The 26,997-nt window shown below is 45.3% G+C and overlaps 1 protein-coding gene across 3 annotated transcripts in view; it reads left to right on the top strand.

The window, feature by feature from the left end:
• The window catches only part of HEMK1 (HemK methyltransferase family member 1), a 28,704-nt gene extending 3,573 nt beyond the window's left edge, over positions 1-25,131 (top strand). For 2 of the 3 annotated variants that reach the window (XM_062610201.1, XM_062610200.1), the window contains exons 3-10: positions 2,088-2,181; positions 16,751-16,903; positions 18,844-18,908; positions 19,846-19,895; positions 20,872-20,977; positions 21,956-22,051; positions 23,789-23,902; positions 24,223-25,131. In XM_062610201.1, the coding sequence (XP_062466185.1) occupies positions 2,088-2,181; positions 16,751-16,903; positions 18,844-18,908; positions 19,846-19,895; positions 20,872-20,977; positions 21,956-22,051; positions 23,789-23,902; positions 24,223-24,259 (715 nt within the window). In that variant the 3' untranslated portion in view covers positions 24,260-25,131. Of the gene's footprint in view, positions 1-797; positions 923-2,087; positions 2,182-16,750; positions 16,904-18,843; positions 18,909-19,845; positions 19,896-20,871; positions 20,978-21,955; positions 22,052-23,788; positions 23,903-24,222 lie in introns of all 3 variants that reach the window. The other variant, XM_062610202.1, reaches the window with a different exon arrangement.
• Positions 25,132-26,997: the final 1,866 nt, after the last annotated feature.

The following is a 26,997-nucleotide window of genomic DNA, read 5'->3' as shown; positions in this document are numbered from 1 at the left end:
AGGTACTCTTAATACAAAAATTAAATGGGTTTACTGTGAAAGAGCTACCTGGAATCTTGCTTGCAGGTTGTTGTGTCTTAAGCACTATTAAGACTGCAAAAAACATCTGCTGTTCTACATGGAGAACTGAGGTATGGTACCTCACAGCAGCTAAGACATGGAATCATGGAGGTTGAGAGGGACCTCTGGAAGTCTAGTCCATCCCCCCCTGCTTAAAGGATCAACTAGAGCAAGTTGCTCAGAGCCATGTCCAGTTTGGCTTTTAGTATAACTAAAGATAGATGTTATACAGCATCTCTGGATAGCCTGTTCCTGTGTTTGACCACCCTCACAATGTAAAAAAAGAAAAAGGGGGAGTGGTTCTTAGATTTAGATGAAATTGTCTTCTATTCAGTCTGTGCCCTTTGCTTGTCTTTTCACTGGATACCACTGAAGAATCAGGCTCTGTTTTCTTCACTTCATCTCACCAGCTACATATGGTTATTAATGAGGTTTCCTTCCCCTGCTCATCCAGCCCAAGCCTTCTCTTCTCAGGGTTTAACTGTCCCAGCTCTGAGTCTCTTCTTGTATGTCAGATGCTCCAGTCCCTTAATGTCAGCCTTACTCCAGTATGTCCATGTCTCTCCTGTACTATAGGACTTTACATTACTATCTGCTGAATTTCATGAGGTTCCTGTCAGCCTGTTTCTCCAGCCTCCTTAGGTCCTTCAGAAAAGTAGCACATGCATCTGGCCTGTTGACCACTCCTCCCAATTCGCTGTCCCCTGCAGACATGTGCTCTCTGTCCCTTTATATAGGTCATGAGTAAAGATGTTATGCTATATTGGCCCCACTCTCTCGACACCACGGGGTACACCACTAGTGATCTGCCTTCAGCTGGACTTCATGCTGCTGAACACAGCCCTCCAAGCCTGCCAGTACAGTCAGTTTTCGGCCCACCTCATTTACCTAGTCCATACTTCATCAGCTTGTATATGAGGATGTTATGGGAGACACTCTTTCACAGACACCCCCTTGTTGTGGGGAAAGAGCTTGCGTGCCCTTGTGAGGTTGGGAGCTATGCTGGTGGTAGCGTAGGGGGTCTCCCATACCCACACTTGCAAAGTGTGTCCTTGGGCAGGATGGGCTCACTAGCAGCCATCCTAGGGGCAATGGGGTCCTTCTAAGAACAGTGACCTGAGGACTTTGCTGTCACCGTCCAAGCTCACTGGGCCCTGGCAGATAAACCTCAAGGATGGGGCCAGTTCCACGCACGCTGTGCCTCACCTAAAACATCCACTGCACAGGCCCGAGGGGTTTACCCACACTTGCAAAGCCCTGTAGCGACAGGCAAGGGGTGAAACAGTGGGTGATAAGGGGCACTGGAAGTCGCAGACCCAACCCAGCATGCAGGCAGGGTCGCTCCATAACGCCATTGCCTCCTTTGAGAACTCATACAGAATTAGTCTCGAGGAGAAAAGGCAATGTAGAAAGAATCACACCCTGCCTATACCCCCCAAGGAGACCTCTCACTGTGCTTTTTGCAACCGGATTTGCCTATCTCACACTGGCCTTTTTAGTCATCAGCACACTTGTAGTAAGCGTGGGTAAAGCCCTTCCCAAATCTTTGTTCGTGAAGTCAAGCCATGATGATGATGGAGACAGTATCAAAATCCTTAAGAAAGTCAAGATAAACAGTTTTGGTTATTCTTTCCTCATGCACCAAGCTAGTCACTGTGTCATGGGTGGCTGTCCGGTAGTGAGGAATGATTTCCCCTTTGCTGGCTATTTCCGATCACCTTCCTGTACTTGGTATGTTTAGAAACAATCTCTAGAGCAAATTCCATCACTTGCCCCAGTATCAAGGTGAGGCTGACTGGCCTGTAGTTCCCCAGCTCCAGTGCATGATGGCAAACTCTTTTGTGGGAATGGAACTCTCTTAGAGTGCACATGCACATTGCACACACAGTTGAGAGCCTTAGGGGTGTCTAGGTGCTCCCTCTCAGAAGGGTGATGTGTTAGTAATGAGGTAAGCATGGTATTGGGAGCTTTTCTTGTGTAACAAGGTGTAGTCCTGAAGTGTTCACACTTGCTTTTGCTTGCCACAGAATGCCGGTGCAGTATGTACTTGGTGAGTGGGACTTTCGGGACCTGACTCTGAAGATGAGACCCCCAGTATTTATTCCTCGGCCTGAAACAGAGGTATGAACGTGGGGAACATAGTGGGGATGGGGTGGGCTGGAATCGCTGAATGACATACAGTACAATCATAGCATTGCTGTGAAGGCAGCCTGTATATCATGAGGTTGTAGTGATGAGGAGGTCAGATCACTTCTTTTAGAATAGAGGGGAATTCTTAGCTTGTGATCTGGAACTGATGGACTTTGCTTCCTAGCTCGGAACAAGAGACATTGCAAGCTCATGTATCACTTAGTTGCACAGAGAGCCATCTCCATTGATGGCTTTCTTCCCGTGACTTGGCTTTCTTTCCTTCTTTCTGCTGTGATAATGACTCCTGGAAGTTCAAAACCTATGCTGCTATATCCTCAGTGGCCTAGTACTTTGGTACAAGGATAAGAATCTCAAAGGTGTCCAAAGGTTGTTAACAAAATCCTGCAGTAGTGAGAAGCTGCTACTGGAAAATGATAACGGGCTCCAGAGAACTTGCTTGTACATGTGGAGACTAAAACAGTGCAAGCTGGTAGGACATGGCAGCTATCACCTGTCTGATGGCTCCACTCATTCAGACAGAATGTCCCTTACTGACAGTGTCAGAAGAGATGTCAAGGTCTGAGTGGGCTTTGAGATGGGAAGACTGCCTTTGCTTTTTCTGGGGATGAGACAGTATTGGGAATGTGTGGAGAAGAAAGCTGTGGCTCACTGGAGAGGATGCAGTCTGCAGAATACTTCATCTGACACCTTTTATTACACAAAAGTCAAAAGGCAAAGACAGCCTGTGCTTCCGTTATGCCCTCTGAAGAAGAGGGTGCTACTAAAATCCATTAGAGAGTTCTGGACAATTTAATGGGAATCAATGCTTAGACATCCTCTCATCTCAGCCTGTACAAGAATACTCAGAAGCAGAGCCTTGGTTTAGTGCAGGGTGTCAGCAGCACCTCACTGAGAGCCGGCAGGGCCCTAGGTCATAGTGGTTACACTCGTGTCCAGAGAAGGTGTGAGCTCTCTGTGTCTGGCTGTGATCACACCATGGTGATTAAGTTTGGAGATAAGGCTCTAAGGAATAGTTTTGCCAGTTGGAGCCCAGCCATGGTTAGCTTTGTTACTGCCAATGGTATTTCTGCTTGGGGTGATTCAAGAGTATTTCCAGCCTCTAACTCCCCATTAATTCATGGGTACAACATGAGCATTAGAACGAGGAAGAACTTGTGTGCTCTGCAAGTCAGAACATCTATTGGCAAGGCTTCCCCTGGTGCTGTGCTCTCATTCTCTCCATGCAGTGCCAGGCTTCAAACAAAGGCATGTGGAGTGGAAGCTGGGGTGGCTAATGCTTGAGAATGTTGTTAATTGTGCCCATAAGCATGATTTTAGTAAAAGCATCTCCACTGGCCCATGCTGAAATGCAGTGCAGTATAACATGCTGTGTTTGAAACTATGTAACATAGCCTGGTGCAAAAATGTAGCATAAAGGAGCTTGACCTAAACCTTGTCTCTCTGGGAAAACTTGATTTGATGTGTCAGGGTACTTACTATGAGGGCACATTTTAGCACATTTATTATTGAAGGCCGGGAGTTTATGAGGATGGCTCAGGAATGGAGCTCTCTTGGTTGGTAACTGAGAGTTTTCTTGTGATGTGGTGCTGGGGTCGTTGCTTGGACAGGAAGAGCACAGGGACAACATCCAGCTATTTAGCAGCACCTGGCAGGACATTGTTTTAGGCATGTGCTGCTTCCAGAGACCCTGTACTGTGTGTAACCTGGAGCACAGGGTGAGTTGGTGTCAAGATCCTTTCATTCTGCTAGCAAGAAATGGTGGATCATCTCTGCCTAGAAGCTGTGTGTGGTGTGTTTGGGTTGGGGTTGCCCATGTTTTGTTTCATCAGAGTAATTTTTCCAGGCTTCACTGGACTTTAAAACTGCAGTGGAAGTAGCTCCTATCAAAAATATTGAAGTTAGTTGCATCTGTTGCTCTCTTCTTATTTAGGATTTGTCTGCAGTATTCTTAAAACCAATAGTGCTGGAACTTTTCCCAAATAATGTCTGTAAATAATCCTTGCTTTTTAGGAAACACTTCATTATCAACACTGATAGCCCAGGTTCAAGTTGCTTATCTGCGACTGCACACACAAGCCACATGGCTTGGCTTGTCCTTGGCTGAGTAAATGTGGCTCCCTAAACTGACTTGTTAGTGCAGATACACAAGCAGCTGCAAAATTTGTTTCCTACTTTTATGTAGCTTCTGCAAATGCTGCTGCTTGTTGATTCTGAGCCTGAAAAGAAGAGGAGCTGCTTTTATGCTGCACATTTTATTCTGTTTACAACAGAAGGTTTATGACTTGCTCCCAGACGCGTTGGTAATGGCATGAAGTTAAACACAGTATGACATAAACCACCAGCATTGTTTCAGTCCTGGGGACAGAGACACACATGCAAAGAGAAGCTCAGTTGTCTGCTTAATTTTGCTCTGTGTGAAATCTGCCCCTTTAGAGTCTATTAAGTTCTCTCTGGTAACTGAGGCCTTTCCCATTTGCTTCCTCTGGGAAAATCATTTCAGCACATGTGGCTTCGATCTTCTTCTCTGTGGGAATCCAGGTGGGGAGGGACAGGCAGCCCAAATGAGGAAACTAGCAACTCGGAGCAACTCTTGAAGCTCTGAGTGGGATAACAAATCTGATTGCATTCACTCATAACTTCTTGGGGTGCAGGGCTGATAGATACTCCTGTGAGCACAGCCATGCTGTGCTGAGGCAGAGTTTTGGTAAGCAGCCCTCAGTCTCACCTTCCCCCAGTTACCCAGCCTGCTGTGAGCAAAGCTTTGGACTCACTGCTGCAAGTGCTCTGTGGGTTTGTGAGGGCTTGTGGAGCTCAGTGTCATGCCTGCTTTCCTCCTGTGCCCATCAGAGCCAGGCTTGTGCAGTGGAGAGGTGTTTAGGAGTGTGATCAGCCTCATGAATTATCTTTGTTATGTGATTTTTATTGTAATGTCAAGGAATCCCTGTCTCAGCATTGCTCAGTCACTGTATTAATGGAGAAGAAAGTCCTTTTCCCAAAGCAGGGTTTTCTAAACCTCAGGCATCAGCCTTGTGGATCAGAGGGGAAAATAGGACAAAGAGGAAAACTCAGCCAGCCGTGGATACATAATTCCTTTTTTGTCGAGGCAAATAGAAGCTAAATGGAGCCTCATAATTACTTCATTAAGGAAAGGTTTGGGTTGGTCCAGGACTCCTCTGAGGTAGTTTGAGGTATCACCGGTCTGTTACCGCTAGAGGGCACTATAGGCTTAGGCTCCCGGGGTTCCTGCTAGCTCTATTTCCTATTAAAAATGGTAGGATTTCTGGTGTTCCGGATCCCCTCCTCTCTCAGATGCCGTGTTTTAAAGCAAATGAAGGCTTAATTTATTTCATTGGAAACAAATGGTCATTTTTTTAATCCCTTGCAGTTACTGTGTGGGTAGAGTCAGGTTCTTGGGCATTGAGGTTTTGTTTTTGCTGGAGAGAAGCTGCTGGGAGGAGAGCTCCAGTTCTGCTTGGGAGGATTATCACAGTAGCACCATCCCCTCTGACCCTCAGGCCAGCCAGGAGTCCCCTGGTTACAACTCCTTGAGCTGTTGTGATCTCAACACCTATGTGATTTTTCTGTCTCGGCTTTGTCGTGGTGGCTGTGCCATGTGAACAGTGTGCTGTCCTGGGAGGGGGGACGCTGTGAGGATGAATGTTTAACCTGGGAGACATCTTAGGAAAAGAAATTGCAAGTCTGTGTCACTCTGAACAGTTTTAGTAGTCATGCAGAACAGATTGTGGCTGCAAACTTCTGTGAGAGCATAAGAAGAGACCTAGTGTGTCAGGGATCTAGTTCAGTGTGCTGGGTGTGACTGGGGCTTGTAGCAGGTGGAGCAAAATTACAAGGGAAAAGATAGGCATGGAAGGACCCCCCATCTTTTGACAGTCAATAGTTAAGGGCTGGTTTTAGCCAAAGCTGGATTTGGGTCTGTTGTGCTTCACAATCACTAATGAATCTGTCCTCCATTCGTTTGCTTAATCCTCTTTTGTGTCATCTGTGTGTGATGATGCCTCCACAACACCATGCGACAGTGAAGCTTTCTAATTTTGTGTTGTAAATGAGAAGAGTATTTTCTTTGTTTCTGGTGCTGCCTGCTCACTGAACAGGAAAGCCCTTACTGCATAACACGTAAACTGTTGATGCTCTCTGTAGCATTTGTAACTTGTAGACCTGTTGCTGTCTAATTCTTTTTCCACTTATGATTTTCAAGCTTTTATCTTCTTTCCCAAGATGGATTTTTTCTTTCCCATGATAAGAATGCTCAATAAACCATTGCTGTGCGCTTGCATCTGTCAGCTGAAGGGCAGTCACTGTGCTGGGGTGTTCTAGGAAAGCACTTTAGTCAAAGATTTGCTCGGAGAAAGCTTTCATGAAGTTTAACCTTACTTCTAGCTAAACATAATCGTTAACCTTTCAGGGAGGTCAAGCACTCAGAGAAGGGAGGCTTTTGGCTTCCTGACACGTATATTCAAATCTACAGAGTGCAAGGTGGGGCCATTTTCAAGTGGTTTATGTCAAAAAAAGTATACACATTTCCTCTTTTAATTGGTGCTGAAAGGAAGGGTTTGATGCAGAATGGGCTTTCATTTCCCTAAGTTCAGTGCCACAGATGGTTACTTTCTGGAAGGGGAGAAGGTCACAGCATCCAGTGAGTACAGAGACAGGAGATGGGCCTTTCTTTCATGATTTTGCCTCTGACCAGTTGTGTCCTCAGGAGGAGCTGCTACTTTCTGAGTCACTGGCTTTGTGAAATAAAAAGGATAATGGTGTCCTATCTTGTATGTAGCATAAGGTCCTTTCTCGAAATATATGTAAACTCCTATAAAGTACATTGAACACAAATGCAATAGGGCATTATTTAATAGGTCTGAAATGAACTGCTACTTGCAAAATGTAGCTGTGAACAAATGCGCTGAAGTTGGAGCATTGCTGTTGTGGCCTCACATGGATCAGGTTTTGCCTGCGTGAGAGGCAGTACTGTATCAGGATGTTTGGGGGGAAATATTTTCTGCATGTGGGCTGTGGCACAGAGGCCAGGGAATGGGAATGACAAAGGGAGCCTGTTGTTGCTGCAGAGCAGTTGGAGTTGCCCTTTGAGCTAGGCACAAGTGTTTAATAGGATTCTATATGCAGAGACAAATAGTGCAGCCTGTGCCTTGTGGCTGAGGGGCTTCTCAGAAGCCAGAAAAGCAGCTCTTCTCAGGGCCAGAAGTGCTCAGAGGAAGATTTGGGGTTTAACGGATATTGGCTGACCACAAGCAACTGTTTTCAATGGGCTGCTCAGCAGGCTAATGTGATCCTGGTGTGTGTTAACAGAGGTTGCCAAGTACAAGTAGCAGATTAAACAATCTGTATTCTGCAGTAGTGGAATAGCCACAAAAATATTATGTCCAGTTAAGTTGCCACTGGCTGGTTGAGAAAGAAATGGAAAACTAGGTTTGGAGAAGAACCAGTAGGTGGATTAACAGCTGGAACAGTCTGTCTTGTTGTGAAAGACTGTTTAGCTCATCAAAGACAATCTTAGGGGTTAATTACAGGAAATTGATAACAGAAGTCTCTTTGGTTCCATAGACAAGTGTAGAACAAGCACTGTAAATGCAGGCCAGAAGAAAAGGTGCACATCTGTAACAGAAAGGATTATTAATTACTGAAGGAGTTTAGCAGGATTCTGCTGCTGGCCACTTTCAGATCAGGACAGGATGTTTCCCCAGGACAGATTTCTACTTGTTCAAAAGGAAATGAAGGAAGTAACAGGGTTATTCCTGGCTAACTAACCAAGACGAACTATGGCAGTACTTTCTCCTGGCTTCCTATGTGAGGAAAAAAAGGCTGTGCTAGTGCAGAGGATTACTTCAAAGTTGGTGATTTCCAGGGCAGATTCAAAACCATCAGTTTAAAGCAGAAATCTGTGCTGAAAGCAGGGAAAGCAACAGCTGATTTAAGCCATGCACAAACCTGTTCTCCAGGTTCACTTATATAGACTTTCCTAATGTGATTTCACAGATCTCTGTGGTGTTAATCCATTTTATTTTTTTTTTTGGCCCTTAAAGAGCTCTGGGAAGCCTTTAGCTTTTTAATCTCCCTTTTCTGATTGAACGAGTGTCTGTATTTCTGTGAGTTTCAGCTGAGTAGCTTAACTCATCAGCAGTGAGAGCAGGATTTAGGACTAGGAACTGGAGAAAAACAAGCAATAGAATGGCTGTAATGGGAAGGATGGGCCCCAAGCAGATTTCCACATGAACAGGGGGTAAAACTACATTTCCTACTCCAGCTTCTTTCAGACATCCAAGTAAGTAATGGAATTTGGGAGCTAGGGATTAGTGAGCTGGACCAGTGCATCTGTCCAGATGCTGTATCTGACAGTGACCAGTACCAGTATCTGCAGAGAAACAAAGTGCCTTGCTTCTGGAGAGATGTGCCTACAGAGGTTTGTGCTGGAGACCTGAAGTACAGCCTTTTACACTGCCTTTGTTCCACTCTTCTTGCCCCTCTTGGGCATGGTTAAGTTTAGGTGTGACAACTGTGGTAATTTCTCTTGGGCACTAGAGTTCAACCCAAACCATTCGATGATGCTATGTATGGGTTGTAAAGATTGCTACCTTTTGGTACAGTCATTTCTGGGTGCTGTCATAGCTTCTCTCCCAACAGATGACACAGCGCTTGGCACGTGCCCTGACACATCAGGAGCTGCTCCTGTTGTGTGACAGAAGCCAAACTCCTTGCTCAGTACTAGGCTTGCCTTTACCTGTTTGTCTGTCATTGCTTCTGCATAAAGCCACCTTTTCTTTGAGGGTTAGTGGCTCCTTCCGGAGTTACTTTGGTGTTTTGCTTTGTGTGTATAGGGGAGTTTCATGGGCTTTGTGCAGCACTTTCTCTTTTCTACTGTGGTGCCAAGCAGAAGAGCCCAGAACAAAACTGCCATAGCCTGCCTGCCCACTAAGTATTGGGCTTGCTTGTGGCTTGGTTTTGGAAGGTACATGGCGGTGATCTTCTAGGGCCATTGCCATGAAGTTACGTTTCCAGCCTGGTGTTTTGTCATGTGCTGATTGGCAGCCAAGTGGACAAACAGGAGGGGAGGGGTGATTCGGTTAATATCAGATCAGGCTCTATGGAAGGTCCTGGATTCTGAGAACAGAAGTTTCTGGAAAGCACACAAATAAGTAAAACATTCCCAGGAAGGGTGCGAGAGCAGAGAGGTTACCTAGGTTTTCATGTGTCTTTTGCTTTCCTTGTTCTGTTTGCTAACCTGAGAAGTAGAGCCCCTTGCCACCTGGCTTGTACCCCTGGAACCTTGTCTTCCCTGCTTTCCCCAGAGCATGTAGGGAACAAAGAAAGGGTGCTTCTAGGGAGTGCGGTATGAATTTGTGACCTCCACCCTTGCCTTTCCCATTCCTCCCCTCCTCTTCTTTTCCCTAGCCTTGTACTTTTAATCACAGAAACATCAGATGGGTCATTCACTGTTACTGGACTGTGGCATGTGATTGCCTCCGCTCTGGACTTCTGCACAGCTCTGTAGCCCCAAGAATCTCTGCTGTTTCCTCCCAACCGTCTTGGTGCTGAAAGCTGCCTGACCTTGTTCTCTCTGCTGGTTGCAGCCACGCAGCTGTGGAGCTTGTGGTTTGGGTGCTGGCAGACACTGTCCTCATGCTTTCTTTGTGCAGCTGTGGTTCCAAGAAATACAGTGAACTACAGACCTGGCCGCAGGGAGGGGGGTAATACCAAGAACCTGTCAGAACATGAGTGTGTGCTGGGGGGGGAGGTTGGGGACCAGCAGTTGTGGGTGGAAGGGTGAGGCAGAGGCTCATGGGAAGCTGGAGGTGTTTGCAAAGCTCTGTTTCACTCAACAGAGAAGATGGGAGGGGGGAAACCAAATAAATGACAGCATGAACTTAGGACGAATCTGGCAATGAAGCAAGACTTCCTGGAATCACAAGGTGAGAGCAGGCTGTGAGCAGCTTGGCTAAAAGACAAAAGCTTGAGAACCTCTGAGTGCTTGGAATTAAGTAGCATGGGGGGCAACTCTTTGTTTCACCTGTATATGGAACCACAGGTAATAGGTGTCTTCTAGTCTTTGTAAGCTCTTCTTTTGCTGGTCAGGTCTAGATATCCTACTTCCTCCCAAGGATGTCCTGCATTTTTCCCAGTAGATTACTAAATTCACTTCTGACAAGGGTCTAAATACCTTCTCCCCACTGTGTTTTGTGCTAAGCAACAGAAGGCAGGTCCCTGAAAACCCATTGCTTGATGCCTGCATCACCTCCAGCCCAGTGCAATGCAAAAACCATTCCTGATACCTTGCACTTAGCTTACCAGCCTCATGAATGCACAGGTTTCGGAGGTGGCTGGTGTGCTTGACATCCTCTTGAGTATTCATTTACACAAAATCCTTAAAATGGGAGAGAAGGGGAGGTTCATTGATTGTCACTGTGCAAGGGGAGTTTGCAACAAGCAGAGAGATTGGGATTCAGTCACATTAATAACTCAGCAGAGCTCTGAGCTGGGCCAGTTCTCAAGCCCAGCCTATGGCCCTGACTGTCTGCTGTCTGCCTGAAACAGATGACAAAAAGGTCCTGGAGCAGGCTGGCATTTCTGGAGTGCCCTGGAAGGGCAATGGCTATCTTGCAAGCTGTGGATGGCTGGGGAGCAGTGTTACCTTAGGTAAAATCTGCTCCCAGAAACAGCAATGGCTACTGAGCTCACCTTGTGAATTCTAGCTCTTCCTCACTGCTGCTTGAACATCTCTGTACACCCATCTGTTTGATGAAATGTGCAAAGAGAGGATTTTAGTTTCTGTCTGGTTCTGTACTGCCATTCAGTCCCTCCACTCTTCCCAAAGCTGTCTTTGCTGGGGTGAGCTGCTTCTTGCAGAAACTGGGAGAGAAAAGATCTACAAAATGTTCCATTTCCCCATTCCGACAGAATTACCACGCTTATACCCACATACGTGTATGCCAGGTTCCAGGATGGAAGTAGGTCTGCCAGTACCTGTAGCACTGGTTAGCAGGATTTCCAGTGGAGGCTGTGTTGTTGCTGACAATACTGTAAGCAGTAATGTGAATTTGAATATAACAGAGTTGAGCATTCCTCCTATCCAGTGGTTCACATGCCTTGGGCACATACGGAACTGGGTCACATTTCTAAGATGCTTTCTAATTTATGATTTTACTTGCCCCTTAATACAGTGCTTTGGATTATTTTTTTTTTTCATATTTACAGATTTTTATCTACACCAATAAAACCAAGAAGACAATTCAAGCACAGCCAAGAACTAACTGGATGATTTGGGAATCTGGTTCTGATCTTTGTGACTTCTGCTTTTCGGCAGGAGGTCAGCTGCCCTCACACAACTGTAGATCTGCCAGTTCCTAACTGGAGTTTGTGGGACCCATTCCTATAGTCCAAAGTGGTGTCATTGGAAAGGTGTGGATGAGGCTTCTGGAGCATTGGGTTCAGTGCTCTGCTCTGCTGTAGTCCCTCAGGAGTTTGGATAGTCACTGTTTTGCTGTTGCTCCTCTGGAAAACGGAAGCCGTGAGGATAAAAGTGTTAAAAGGTACTGAAGTGCTCAGCCTGTTGCAGGGACAAGGCACCTGAGTGAATTAACTCATTTTCCTGGCTTTAGAGACTGTAAAGACACAGTGATTTTTCAAGTCATTGTTTTATCCAAAGTGGCCTTTCTCTATAGTGAAGCATGTACTGAATCCTGTAAACGGTGTGAGAGACAGTAAGCCCTTTTGGATAACCTGTCATTTCAGTTTAGAATGTCACTTTGTGGAGTTTACCTAACACATTCCAAAGGTTAATTACCTTTGATTGCTAAAATGTGTGCTTTTATTTCCCAATGGAAATTTTATAATTTCATCTCCCAACCTTTAGAGCTGCTGATCAAATTGATGGTTAAGATGGCTTTTAGCAATGATGGCATCATGTTAGCAGGTTTGTGTGCTCTGGATCTGCTCAGTCTGAGAAGACATGGGGTATCCTACACAAAGACCACAGCCTTCGGCCATCTGCTGCTGTCCCAGTTTCTCTGTGTCTGGGACTGGCATCACTTTTAAGCTCCATCTGCCTCTATTGCTCCTCCCCAGCTGTGGCTCGAGTCAGATGCTTGCACAGAGGTAGGGAATGTCTGTCTGCAGGGTGTTTTTTAGTCTTCGTATGAGCACTGTAATGCATGACCAGAAATACTTCCTCTCCCAAGATGAGATTTGGAAGTGGTTCTGTTAAATGCTGCAGTTTCTCAGTTTCAAGTAGTGACATCTTGGAGATTGTGACTGGATTGCTTGCTAAAAGATGAAAAATACTGAGAAGAATCTGCAGAATACTGCTCTGAATCAGTTTTGGATAACTTAATGGTTCATGGCTTCTGAAAAGGAAACCTAGTGCAATGTCAGTGAGCTGTCTGCATCTACTCTGCATCATCCTTGCTGGGGTACCCTGATTCTTCTGCAGATGTTGAGGAAATTGGGGTTTTGTGTGAAAGCTGTAAGTCAAGGGCTGTGGTATCACAAAACATCTTAACTCCAGTGTGTTCAGGTGTGGTTTTGCTTCTTGCTTTTAATACATAACTGCAAATTTAATCCACCATCAAATAATCTGTACTAGTAATTTCTTTTCCTAATTTGCCAGGTAGAGTAAACCTTGTGGTGTGCTTGCCAACCACGTTTATTTAATAACTGAATTTATTTTTGTAATTATTGAACATTTTGGTTGTAGTGAGATACTGATACCTGAAAAAAGGCTGTGGTTTCTTTAGGTTGTCACATTAACTGCTTTTAATTTAGAGCTCTTATGATAGTGATTAGTGTGAGGTGTCCCTGCCCATGGCAGGGGGGTTGGAGCTAGATGATCTTGAGGTCCTTTCCAACCCTAACTATTCTATGATTCTATAAGCAAGTGTATTATGAGAGAACTAGCCTTTGCCTCAGTAAGAAGTACAGGAAATAGCCCAGGCAATAAGGCAAAGGAGTCAGGAAGTGGGATACAAAGCTTAAGTAATACCAGCATCCCTTTTTTAATATATGTGTGGTAGAAATGGAAATCAGGCGTATTTCAGTAGGAACATTCTAAAAAACACTTTCACTGTGGAATGTATGAAATAGAAGTTCCATTAAAAACTCCAAGCTTGAAATTATTCATGGTAAACCTTAAGGAAGTTAATCAATGGTGACAGTAGTTCTGCTGCAGGGAAGTTACATTCGGACCTTTGTAATCAGCAACTTGTGCTACTTACTGTGTGATCAGCCCCGGAGACAGATGGTCCTGACGAGTTCCTGTAGAGATTTCCTGGAAATGTTTATAAATGACCAGAAATGGCTGGGATTTAGAAAAGTGATTCAGGAGCCTTTTTTGAGGGGTTTTTCTTTTGTGGTCTTGGAATCATCAGCACCTGCTTCCCCAAACCAGCTGCAATCTCTGGCTGTCTGCTGCAGGGCAGAAGTGTTTTCATACTGCTTCGTCTGGAGCTGCTTGCTGAAAGGCAAAAGCCATTTTTGCACTGAAGTGGAAGAGTTAGTGTTTTACCCTGTTGGTGTCTGAGCACTGGTAGTCCAGTCCTCTAATGCTTTCCCACAGTCCTTTTGGGAGCCTGTAAGAGTGTTTTCCTCTGTAGTTGTCTAGGAAAGGAATCCCAGAGCAGCAACAAGGAATACATAATTTGGAGTCTTTTAGCAAAACACAGTGCCAGTACCAACATGGTGACCAGGGATGGGCACTGCAGTGTGGCTCCTTACCTGCCTGAGGCTGCCTTAGCTACCACTCAGTGAACTTTGCAGTGAAGATACACCTCTGAGAGAGGTCTCTTGGAATAGCACCCTCCAGCCTGTGGGTTCCTTCTCTTGGGCTTTTGGGTATGAGTACAGAGAGCTCATTGCTGAGGAGAGAATACCAAAAGTGTGGAAGGCAGAGAGCACAATCTGGAGAAAGCATGAAGTCTGTTGACACTGAGTATGTGGTGAGCAAAGGCATGGGCATCTCTGGCTCTTGCCAGCTCAACATCTGGAGAAGATTTAAGAGAAAACAATGAAAACAGTTGAAGGTGCTTCTTGCTGAAGAAATCCTGAAGGACCCAAAAGGGAGCCTAAAGAAAGCTGAGGAGCCAGTGGCTCCAGAAAGACTGTTGTTGGCAGGGCCAGCCTGCTGGAGAAGCAGCAAGGCCTAACACAGCCCAGTTGAAAATGTCAAAGGCTCAGGAAAGCTGATCTGAAGAAGAAGTAATGTCACTAGAACAATTACAGGATGTTTACACTTTCAAATAAACCAAGTCTTTCCTTTTCATTTACGCTTTCAGGCTCTTTCAGCAGGAGGAATCAACAGGCAGGGGTTCTATTAAAATGGAAGTTGCCTGGCTTTGCAAGGCCCAGGCGATGTTGAAATATGCCATCCCAGGCTGTGAAGTAGTACAAACTTCACTTCTGTTCTCTAAGCACAGGCTATGGGTTTGGATGCAGGGGCACAGCACTTTGATATGTTTAAAAGCAGTTCATATCTTGTGGAAAATCTCAGAAAATACTCACAAAACAGCTCGTGTCTCAGGTGCTCTGCTGCCAGGGATGTTTCATTGAGGTTCATAGCATCATAGAATCATAGAATAGTCAGGGTTGGAAAAGACCTTAAGATCATCCAGTTCCAACCCCCCTGCCATGGGCAGGGACACCTCACACTAAACCATCTCACCCAAGGCTTCGTCCAACCTTGAACACTGCCAGGGATGGAGCATTCACAACCTCCCTGGGCAACCCATTCCAGTGCCTCACCACCCTAACAGGAAAGAATTTCCTCCTTATATCCAATCTAAACTTCCCCTGTTTCAGTTTTAACCCGTTACCCCTTGTCCTATCACTACAGTCCCTAATGAAGAGTCCCTCTCCAGCATCCCTATAGGCCCCCTTCAGATACTGGAAGGCTGCTATGAGGTCTCCATGCAGCTTCTTTCTCCAGGCTGAACAGCCCCAACTTTCTCAGCCTATCTTCATACAGGAGGTGCTCCAGCCCCTGATCATCCTCGTGGCCTCCTCTGGACTTGTTCCAACAGTTCCATGTCCTTTTTATGTTGAGGACACCAGAACTGCACACAATGCTCCAGGTGAGGTCTCACAAGAGCAGAGTAGAGGGGCAGGATCACCTCCTTCGACCTGCTGGTCACGCTCCTTTTGATGCAATCATCTATTCTAATGCTTCATTTTCATACCTGTTTGCATCCTCCCTCCCTCCTTACTACAGATGCAAATTGCCCTAGCATGAAGGATCACCAATAGCAACAAATATCTTCACAAAAACTACAGCTTTGTACAAGGCATCTGTTACACTGCACCTTAGTCAGGGTCATATATATCTAAGGAAGGGCTTGCCCTGATGTACAAGCCTGCCCAGTTCTGGCTCCTGAAAAAGTCCCTGGCTTTACTGAAGAGAAGCTGACCTGCCTGCCAGGACATGTTGCCTTTAAATATTCCTGCTAATGCCAAGAACGTGCAAGATTCCTTATAAGAAGTGGAAGCTTGGTAATTTTCCTGGTAACGTTTTTCATTTGTTGGCAAAATTAAGCCAATTATTCCTTGTAAATGTCTGGATTTACAGGGGAGAGCCAAGAGCAGACCTCTCAAGCAAAAAACCCAGCCAGTGTAGGAGGCCTTGTTTCTGTATTGGTGTGCTATGAGAGCATGATTGTGGGGAGTTGTGAGCACCTACTGAAGCTGCTGATGCACTCATGGTGTTTGTAAGGTTTCTGTCCACTAGATTTCTCCAGTGGATAGGAAGGGAAGTTCATGTTGCAGACAGAGGGAGGCACACATGTGCTTTCTCTTACAGCTAGTCATTCGTTTTCAAACAATAGAACCCTGTATCTGTGATACCTCTCCTGCTGTGTTGGAATTTATATGACATTTGAAGGGTTTTAAAAAGAGGAGATTGATGGGAGAGAGGAGGCAGTGATGGCAGAGATGTTTATGGATCCAGGAGCATGGATGAAAATCTTTCCCATGCGACTTTATACCAACAAAGTGTGGTAGGAGTCCACAATCTGAAATCCATGCAGAGAGCTGCTCATTTGGATCATTTAGTAATTAATTGCCTTTGCTTTTCATCTGTAGGTTGGGTTATTGTTTTGGATGCTCTTAGGAGCTGTACCTTTGCCTCCAGATTACATACCGTACTGAGACAGTGTAGAAAACTTACATTTTGAAGCTTATAAATTCTGAGAGCTGGGATTTTGGAGTCAATAAAATGGTGTTGCAGAAGATAATGTACTCCAGCTGTTTGGTTATTGTTTTTCCCAATAGTGCTAGAAGATTTCAGTGGATCTGTGGGAAGTTGTATCCTGAGGATTTGGTTACTAATCAAAGCACCCTGGAAGGGAGATGGAGCTTAAGTGACTTCTGGCATGTCAGTTCCATTGCTCCCATCTGTGTTTAAAAAATGGGCAACAAAAAATGTGTTTCACTGAGTTACAGAGTGAAGAAATTCAAACTCCAGTCCTCAGACCACAAAGGTGTGAGTCCTGTCAGCTCCCTTAGGGTTTTGTTTGTTTGATTCTGTTAGGATCTCGTCTCTCTAGTTGTGGAGGAAGAATCCCTGATGCACAAGAAGAATTCAGGCCCCTGCTTCCCAGTTTCTGCCCCTCATCCTGTGATCCTGGAGATTGGCTGTGGCTCTGGAGCAATTGCTCTGAGTCTGTTGCACAAACTGCCACAGGTAAGCTTTTTTCAGTGCTTGTAGTATGATAGATGTCTGCGTTACAGGACAGTCCCACTCCAAGTCTTCATTGAGACTTCACAGGCAAACCTCTTCGTTTTGATGGGATTTTGGCAGCTGAGGTCTCTGGCAGTCAGGCTTTATATGTTCATGCTACATAGAAGAAGGCTATTTAGGAGCTGTCTGCAGGAGTAGCAGAGACACAGTCAGAATGAAAGCAGCACATGTGCTCATTCTCCAGCTGGCACAGCCCACTATTAATCACCCCAGCCTGAAGCATTGGTGAGTGTTGGTTTAAACTGATATTCTGGGCTGTGGACAAGAGGGGCTGAGACATGAGCACACACTCTGTTAGTCAAATTTATGGGGCAGTCATCTCTAAAAATCACCCTTCTGTGAATCGAAAGATCTTGTCTCTAGGAGACTGAAGACTAAATGAATACAGGGAAGGGATTACCACAGAAATGTCAGTACTTGGGATTGATATGACAAGCACATAGTATGCTACCAAACCCCTTTTTGTTCCCTGATAACAACTCACACCTTTTGAAGAGACTGAAAAGACCAGAAAAGGGACTGAGATTTGAGTGACCAAAGGCTTTCTTGCCCTGATTATAGTGGCATATAGCATGCTTACTGAGATACTGTTGGTAAGCAGAAAGAGAAGTGAATCCAAGGTCTCATCACATGTGGTTAAGGGAAAAATATTCCCGTTTTCTCAGAATTGCAGACCAGCTGGTTTGTTCTCATGAACAGAATTGCTGTGGCCAGCCCCTAGTCCTGCAGAAGTGAAAGACTTGGTGTGTAAAAATTAGAGGCTGATGCCTTTGTTCCTCCTCCCAGTGACCTGATACGGTTAATAGTTGAGCTTCATGACTTCAAAGTGTAATTAACTCTGATTTCCTGAGCTGTACTTCACACTTTTTTCCTTGCCTGTTAAGTTAAAGAGCTGTGTCAGTCTGTCCCTGTTACTGATAGCAGTCCTTTCTCAGCTCTGCCCAGAGAAATAAGGAGCCTTCACTGATTAGTTAGTGGTAGCCACACAGACAGCTAAGTGGAGCTTACACTCTGTGTGATCTCCGTAATGCTTGAGGCAGAATTTGGCAGTAGGGTACTGAGAAAACAATGACAACATTTCACTTATGGAGTCAGCTGTGTCCTCACCGTAAGGGTCAGCTTCATGTGTGTGGGTATTAGTCTCAGACTGTGAAATTAATCCCTCCAGGAATCATGGCCAGTCACACCATCGTCTCCAGATGACAAGTAGCTTCTTTAAGCACGCTTTCTCCATGTAAATACTTACCAACATCTGTGTTTAAAAAGCATTAAGCAAAGCAACACCACGTCAGACCTTTGCTTGCACTTAGCCCAAGGTGGAGTGGAAGGTCAAACCAATCTCTAACCGTGTAGTGCTATATCTTAAATTACACTAGAGGACTCTCCAATACTTGACACACAGTCAGGTATGTGCAGTCAATACATGCAGTGAATGTGGTGCAAGGACTTCAGTGGAGTATCTAGACAAATGGTGTCTGTGTATCAGATGGAAAATACCAGAACCTCTGTCCAAGTGGTTAGATTAAAGCTGGAAGGGATTCTGTCTGCATTAGAGATCTTCCTTTAATCTGTGTCTACGCAGACTAGCCAGTATTGAATCTCACATGCTACGAGCTGTGAATGTTAGGTGAGCCTGTGTGACTCCACTGTTGTCAGCTTTGGTTTGGTCAGGAGCCTGTTTTGGTAGGGTGCTGTCAGTGTTGCAGAGTGCCTTCTGTCACCTTACTAGAAGCAACTCGAGATCCCTTCAGTGCACTGAGATGCGTTCCTCATGAGCCAGGAATGAACAGCCAGTTGTCAGTTTCTATCCTGCCTGTCTTTTTTGGCAGATCATGTCTGTTCAGGAACCTTGTTGATGGTGGTTTGTTTTCTTCCTGTGCCAGAGCCGGGTGATAGCCATGGATAAAGAGGAGGCTGCTGTGGATCTCACCAGGGAGAACGCACATAGGTACAGACCCACACCTTACCCATATTTTGTAAATTGTTGTTTGGAAAAGACCAAGAGTCCTCAGTATGAGGACGTGTGGTTCCTGTTTATCACCACTGGAAAGCAGAGAATGTTTAGTTGGTTGAACTCCTAAAGTGTAAGAATTAAGAAAAAAGCCTGTGTTTACTTGAGTGTTTTATTCTTTGACTTGTGAATGTGCTTTGCAAAGGCAGCAGCCTAAATAAAGCAATAGTGCTTACAGGCTGTCTGTCTTCCATGGGTTTTCAAAGCATTTCGTGGTAACTACTCTTATCCTTTTCTGTGAACTTGGGAAACTCAAGGTAACAGGTAGTAGGAATGTACGTCACTTAGGAGGTTAAGGACGAGTATAGTCTGAACCTTTCTTTCTCTGGCTCCCTTCATCATTATTGCTGTGCTTGTTTCTGGCATTGCTTCTCTACATATAAACTTGCACACTCAAATAGCACTTTTCCTCTGATGTGCTAGTGTGGTATCCCTCAGCATCCTCCTTGCACCATCACCTTGGGTTTAGTGAGAATGGTGCTGCTGGGGCCTGTGCTGTGGCTGGATGTTCAGAGCTGCTGTATCAAACATCTTGTGGCTGAAGCCAGGACAGATCTATAACTATAGGTTGACCTTGTCCTTCCTAGTGGCTCTGCTCCCTCAAGTGGTTCTTAACTCTGGTTATTCTGGACTGTCACTAACATAGCACAGCATGCTCTTTGCTTTTAATTTTGTTCCTTGGGCAAAGAGCACATCCTAAGCTTCCCTTGTGGTTTGAGAGGAATCCAGCTGCAGTCGGTGGGGTAGGATATACATGGATCAGATAAGAGATGTGACATTTAATGAACTGTTCCTAGAATGTGCTGTTCATGAACCCACACAAACATTCCTCCTAATCATTTCTCCTTTTGTTCTTGCATCTGGAATTTTACAGGCTGCAACTCCAGGAGAGGATCCATGTCCTCCACCAAGATGTTTCATACGGTAACTCTTTTCACTGTTATAATCCCCTTTGTCTTTCTCCCTTTTTACTTTGATGGGAGAGGAGGCATGAGAGACAGCCATGGGACCCCTTTGGAATGCAGGCGTCAGGAGGGTGTTCGAGTTAATGGAGAAATAATTAGTAAGAAGTGAGTCAGTGAAGCTTTTCCCTTTGGAGATTTCCAGGCCACATGTTCAGCTGAGAGAAGTCTCTGCCTACATCAGAAGATTCCTGGTTTTAGGTGTCCAAAGGTTGTGTTCAGGTGCTCTCTACTGTTACTGGGGAGAGGCAAATATAAACAGAGTGTAATTCATTCCATGCTGACATGGATGCTTTAGATAAACATGTGTGTGCTTGTCTCTGTGTTGATGTTAGAGGGAACCCAGATATTTAGCTTAGATTAAATGCCCGGCTAAGAGGCTTGCCTGAGGACAGGTCCCCACTCACATGGGGCTGGTATGTGTCAGTCCAGAGAGTAGCATGGGCACAGCGAGCTGAGCGTTGTCTGCTCAAGGAAGAGCAAGCCATTGGGTGGTTGATACTGCTGAGAGGGCCTGGCTCTTTTGTTTGTTAGCTCCTTATGCAGCTCTGGTGAGAGGAAAGCATCTTGACAACTAGTCTAAGCTGCCTCTTAGCTCTTTGTGGGCTCTCTCAAGTCCTGGTTGTTGCTTAATAACCAGATGGGCACAAAGCTTCACAGGATCAAGGTCCTGTGAGTTGTAACGTGTTCTTGGGCTGTGATATGAAAACGGGGTAACTTTGCCTGGGCTCAGCTTTGTATCACTCTTGCATTCCAGGTGGGACAATGAGCAGGCCAGGCTGTCCCCAAAAGAACTAGGATAACATTTTGTTAGAGAAAAGAGGAGCCAAACGCACATGGGCATGTGTCTGGAGACAGTTACCTGGCAGGATTTGGCACTGAGCTTACAGGGGAGATTGCTGTGATTGAGAGCTGGTTGTGATTACTTTCTTCTCTAGGTTCCGCCAAGCAGCTGCTACTCTGGGGCCCTGTAGACTTCATAGTCAGTAACCCCCCATATGTTTTCCATGAAGACATGGCTTCCTTGGATGCAGAAATCCTCCGGTAATCAGACAAAGAGGTTCTTCTTCTCCTGTTCCGTGAAGCAAGGTTTTCTGTCTGCTTTCTTACACTACACACAATTGCACATGAAACATGCAAATGTAGCATACACGTACACAGTGTAGGTGTGTTTCTATAGTACATAATAATGCAGTGTTACTTTGATATTGCTTACAGGTCTGTAACAGTACCAAAGCATTTTAAATACATAGAAAAATGGAAAAAGCACACACTTGGAAATTAGCAGGCTCCTGATCCCAAACAGGTTCAGGACATTTTCCCTGCTTTTTCTAATGATTGGTGTGAGTTTATGAAAGAAAGTACAAGCAGTCTGAGCAGCATTTTGTGATGGAAAAGAGCTTGGCTGGAAATGCTGCGACCCATTCTCATCCCAATGATTGCCTTAAGCAAGCAAACCCACACAAACATGAATAAGCTCTTTTGGGGTGTGGAACAGCTTTGTGTGTGCTGGTTCTTCCTCAGGAGTGATCGTCATGCATGTCAGGACAAAGGCCTGCACCCGCCTCTCTACAAGATGTGCACCGGAGCGGATTCTGAAAGCTGAGCTTTCTGCATCCTAATTTGCTCTGCTGGGTTAGAGGGCAGCCCAGCCTGGTTGTTGGCATGGTTGAAATAAAGCAAGTGATCCCGTCCTGTACAACCCGCTCTTTCCCTGTCCAGCTTGCCCAGAGGGAACAGATCCACAGGCTGGAACTGTGTGACCCTGCCTGCAGGTGGCTTGTAATTTTCAGGATGAGTTCAGGGGGTGTTTTCTGCTTGTGCTCAACATGGAGTTTCTCAGCCTCGTGGCAGCTGCCTTCTTAATCTCTGTATTTTACATCAAAGCTGTGAGTGCTGTCACCTGCTGTAGGAGTACTGGAGTTCAGGTGTGTTTGGTGCACCTGTGTTTGGGGCAGCACATCCTTAAGGGTGTGCCTCATGCTACATGAATTGCTCTTAATGTCTTCTTATTCCCACCAGCTATGAGGACCTTGATGCACTGGATGGGGGAGATGATGGAATGAGAGTCATCAAAACAATTTTGGCTTTGGCTCCTTCTCTTCTGAAGGATTCTGGGTAAGCACTGTTCTCTGTTTGAATTTCATGTCTTTTGTCCATTCACTTCTACAACTTCTGTGTTCTTTTCATACAGGAAGGAACAGGGAAAAGAGTTGCAGAAATGTCCCTCCCTGCCCCATTTAAGAATACCAATTTTTAGAATGTCATATATATAAGCAAAATTAGCTTGGATTTGGTTAATAAAGGGAGCCTTCCTTGACCAGTGGTGGTGTTTCATAGTCATTAGTGAAGTGGGAGTCCTTAAAGGTCAAAGCAGCAACAAAAAGAACATGAAAGAGAGCAGCAGAGAAAGAGGGAGTGCAAAACAATGCACGCTTTCTAAGCTGAATAACTGATTGAAATAGAAGTAGTATAGAACTCTCTGAGAATGGATGTAGATCTCTACTTCCCTCCCACCCTTTAATTAGGGGAAACTTGTTTATTGTGCCAGGATGCAATGCTGGAGAAAGATCAGCCAGAGATAGTTTCTTAAATGTTAAGTTTCTCCAGGGCTAATACTCAAGACTAATTGTTCCTGTTCTCTTTCATGTGGGATCCATTTTGTGCCTAAAGATCAACATGCTGATACTGAAAAGTCTGTTGTGCCAGGGCATTCACATATTCTGCTGAAAGATTCCTGACATTTTACCAGCATAAGAGAGGTCATTGAAAATCTGCTGTTTTGAGAAGAGGAACAGAAATATTGAGAGGCATAATGCATGCAAAAGAATTAATTCCTGCTGTGCATGCCCATGAGAATAGAAGATGCTCCTCAGAACTTCCCAGCAACTGAGATTGGTCTCATGGGGTGGTTTTTTTTCCCCTTCCCTTTTTACTTGTTTTATGAGATGGAGCCCCTGTTGAAGAGTGGAAGTTTTTTAAGGTCAGGAATGAGATCCACGCCCAACTTGTAGTTAGTTTGGTGAATTTATATGGAGTATTCGGTGTGGGACTTCTTAGGAATTCTTAGGAGAGAGTATGGTTGGGGCCTGGCCTCTCTTCTTTGCCTGTTAAGCTTATATCTTGCTGCACTGTCACGGGCTGTAACCAGTTCCATCATCTCCATGTGCCTGTAAGGTAGGGTGGTTCTGCCTCATCATGGGAGTGGAGATTCAGAAATGGGCCAGTGTCATAAAGTCCAGCTGGAGAAGAGATGGAAATAGCCCTGCAGTGTCCAGGGCTAGTCCTGGTGCACTAACTGAGCTTGTCTCATTAGTTCCCTTATCCCTGCTGCACTCTCCTTTGTACAGTTCTTTGTGTAGGGCTGACTGCCAGTGGTTTTTTTGTAGGTGATTTATGGAGATATTTACTGTGGGAAAATGCGTGTACTAACTTATACTTCATGACTTGCTACTGGGACATGATGTCACCCTGCTTATAACATGATGAAACTTCATGCTGCCAGTCTAGTGCTCAGTGTTGATGCATTTGTATCTTAAAACCTCGTTTTGGCCTTAAATCTTTGGGGGCTTCAGAAAGACAGAGCTGGTGGTATCTCTGCATGGGGTTCAGAAGGGGTCCTTACATCTCCATACAAGGGTTTAACACAGGAGCACCATGAGAATTCCCCCCAGTCTGCATCTTACATGGACAGCTATGATCTGATTTAGGCTTAGTGGCCTGCAGTGCGTTTGCTGCCCTCTCCTTTCTTGCACTGGTAGGAGTCTTCCAGAAAGACAGACCTTAATTTTTATCAGTTTAGCAACCTAAGTGTGTGCATCTCCCCATTTTCTACTCCCACATTTGTCCTTTCAGGAGTGTATTTCTGGAAGTTGATCCCAGGCACCCAGATATGGTGAAGGACTGGCTACAGGCACACCCCAATTTACTACTTGTCCTCTGTGCCGTTCACAAGGACTTCTGTGGCAAGTAAGTCTGTTTTACCTTCAGATTTTTGCTTTGGGTATTGGACTATCTCCTTTGTACATTATGTCCCCACACCCTGATGTATTAAATGAACTCAGCCAGAGGAAAGTCCACAGCTGAAGCCAATCTTGAACAAAACAGGGCATCCCTTCAAGTATCTCAACTTTCTCATATCCTGAGGTAACCTGGCAGGCGTTCTGATGCAGGTGAGCATTTCTGATGGGGTGACTAGCTCTGGTGCTATTATCACTGCTGCTTTTACAGGATGGAGGTAGAGGCATGTTCTCCGTACTAAGACAGCTTTGGTATTCTTTTTTCCACAGGCCTAGGTTTCTGCACATCCAAAAACAAAGCAGGTGACAACTGTACCAGAAATAACTTCCTGCAGCATGCTTTTTGCTGAAGAGATTGTTGGAAATTCTGCGTGGCAAACCAAAACTCCACTTCATGCAACACTGGACAGTTTCAAGATTCAGCTGGAGAGGGGGCTGGGACATCTAGTCTAGGCCATGCTTTACCAAGCAAGGTTGGAGCAAATGAACCTTGAGGTCCCTTTCAACTTGCTGTTCTCTGATAATGCATTGACTCCTCCATGCAGTGTCAGACCTGATACAAAATTCATCCAGAGATGCCAGAAGTTCAACAGAGCATGTAGAAGTGTTTCACCTTCCTCGGGGTGCTACGTGAAACTTTTTAGTTTGCTCTCTAAAGTGACTCATTAATCTCACTACCCAGTGGAAGAGTTCAGAGCTCCAGATAAAAACACAACTTCTCAATATGTCAGATCACCCATTTCACCTGAAAAGAACTTCACTTTTTTTTTGTGTTGTTTTTTTTTTGCCTGGAAATAAGTTTATGTAGAAGGTGACCAGATTGGATGATAGGTCCAAACTCTGCCTTGTATTGGTCCGTGGATTTGCAGTTATACCAGGACCCGAGTAACCTCTACATTTCAAACTCTATTCTATTCCAGGATCCTTATGCTCCGGAGCAGATCTGCAACAGCAAAGCAGCTTTTGTTTCTCAGTCCTGCTGAGTGACATGCCATTGAAGGATCAGTGCACGGGTTACACCACGTGAAACCACAGCACCTGACACTTGATGGATGCTGCCAGAAACCGTCTAAACACTGTAATAAAGATAGTGCTTCAGATCAGTGTCGTTACAAGAACTGCAGTGCAGTTACATTTGCAAACATGCTGGCAGACCTCAATAAACATCTGACACCTGCACCTTGCTTCTGATAGTAATAGAGATGCCTGATTTCCGTGTAAGACCTTTAAGTGCCAGACTTTACAAGGAAGTCCAGAATCCAGTTGTGCATATGGAGAAGTTGAAAAACAGGAGATGAAATGGCTTGTACAGAATTTGACAACAAGCCAAGTTTGGAGTAGGACCCAGTCTCTTGACACCAGTGGTAATAGCTGAGATCTGTTTCTTTGGGAAGGATGACTCAAGAGCAGGGCTGCCTGAAACAACAGTGAGAGAAGTCCCTGAAATGGACAGTCCACATTATAAATAATGGCAGCTTTAAATTCAAGCTGCTGCTTATTGTTACTGCTGTTTCCAGTGTTACAAGTTCCCTTACTGACCATAGCTAGCCAGGGAAGGAAGGAAAGTAAATGGAATGATCTGGTTCACCACTCTGGATGGAAGCAGTTGCTGGGCCAGTGGAGGTGAGCACTGGGTAGGGGTGGAGGTGTCCAGGCAGTGCCCTCTGCTGTCTGTGTGCACCAGGGAGGGGCTATCAGGTGCTCTGTCCAGGCTGAACCTTCAGTACATAGCCAAAATAGTGGGTAGGAGATGTATCAGCAAACTGCATCTGTTTAGGAGGCTGCAGCAGATTCAAAGGACTTTACATGAGCACTGATAGATGTGGTCCCTTCCCCGCACTCCGCACTCCTTCATTTGCTCTTTAACTCTTAAACATTGGTCCTGCTTTTCCACAGAGACCCAAGCTCTGTCTGATGTACCAGTGCTCAGGTCTCTTGACTGGATCCTTTGCCCACCCTGTTCACAGAGTGGCCTTTCACCCATCCTACCACTCACACTGTGTTTATTGTCCCCACCACTCTGTGCACCCCAGCCCCAGTAGTTCCCCACATCCCAAACACTCTTTACTCGAAGTTACGAGCCTCTCTGATCTGCAGTACCTGCCCTGGTTAAAGACAGTGGAGGAAATCTAGGGAAGGAGAAAACTAACACAAGTTCAGTTAAAATGCACATGGTTCTAGGCTTAGAAATAAAGTTCCAGTGCAGCTGATTTCTGGCAGGTTTGCCTGTCAGAGCTCAGAGTACAGATTGTAGTCAGAAAGGTGGTTTGGTTCGGGGATTTTTAGGGGTTTATTTTTTAAATAGTAGCTTAGGGTCTTTTTTTAAGACCAGTTTGTCAGACTTGGTTTAAAAATTGAAAGAACTGAGTTCACAGATTTCCTGTGGGTGTTTGCAATGTTTGTGTATGAAGCAGCAACATGCACAGCTTCTGCTGGGTGGTTTACTGGCTTGTGAGAGTGTGAAACAGCATCATGTTGCATTCTTCAAGGGGTAGGCTGATTCCCTACAGCAGGCTGGGGTTAGATGTCCCTCTTGGTGGCGGGGCTGCAGAAAGCAGCGTGCCTTTTCTGGGAAGCATCAGTCACTTGTCCAAGCTCTGAGCAGCCCACTTTCCCTGTGAGACAGACTATTGGTCTAATCCAGTAGGACAAGTGTTAAATTCCTATATTTATAGCTGAAGCAGTAATAAAAATGCTTGCATTTCTGTGGGTTTGCGTTATGCAGTGCTTATATGTCTCGGAAAATCACATGGTGCTGCTGACCTTCTCATAAAGACAAGACAGGAGAAAAATTATCCTTCCTCCCCAGAGGCTGGATTTGTCATTCTCGCATCCGAGGGAATGCGCCGGTGCAGTACAATGTGTTCTGCAGTGCTTTACGCAGATTGGCCCAGGCTAATTTTGGTACAGAAGCACTGCAGAGCTTTTTGGGGCTGGTGGTTTTAAGGAACCAGAGGCACTGCCAGACCCTGGCTGAAGCACTGGGCCGTGCCTGTGCTGTCCTTGTGCCTGTGCGCGGGAGGCTCGGCTGGCGCCAGCGCTGTG

The sequence above is a fragment of the Pezoporus occidentalis genome, unplaced genomic scaffold (assembly GCF_034315485.1).
Source record: "Pezoporus occidentalis ecotype Australia unplaced genomic scaffold, CSIRO_AGI_Poc_V1 ctg145, whole genome shotgun sequence".
Taxonomy (NCBI): domain Eukaryota; kingdom Metazoa; phylum Chordata; class Aves; order Psittaciformes; family Psittacidae; genus Pezoporus; species Pezoporus occidentalis.
Note: the sequence above shows the minus strand (reverse complement) of the source record. Positions and strands in the feature narration are given on the sequence as shown.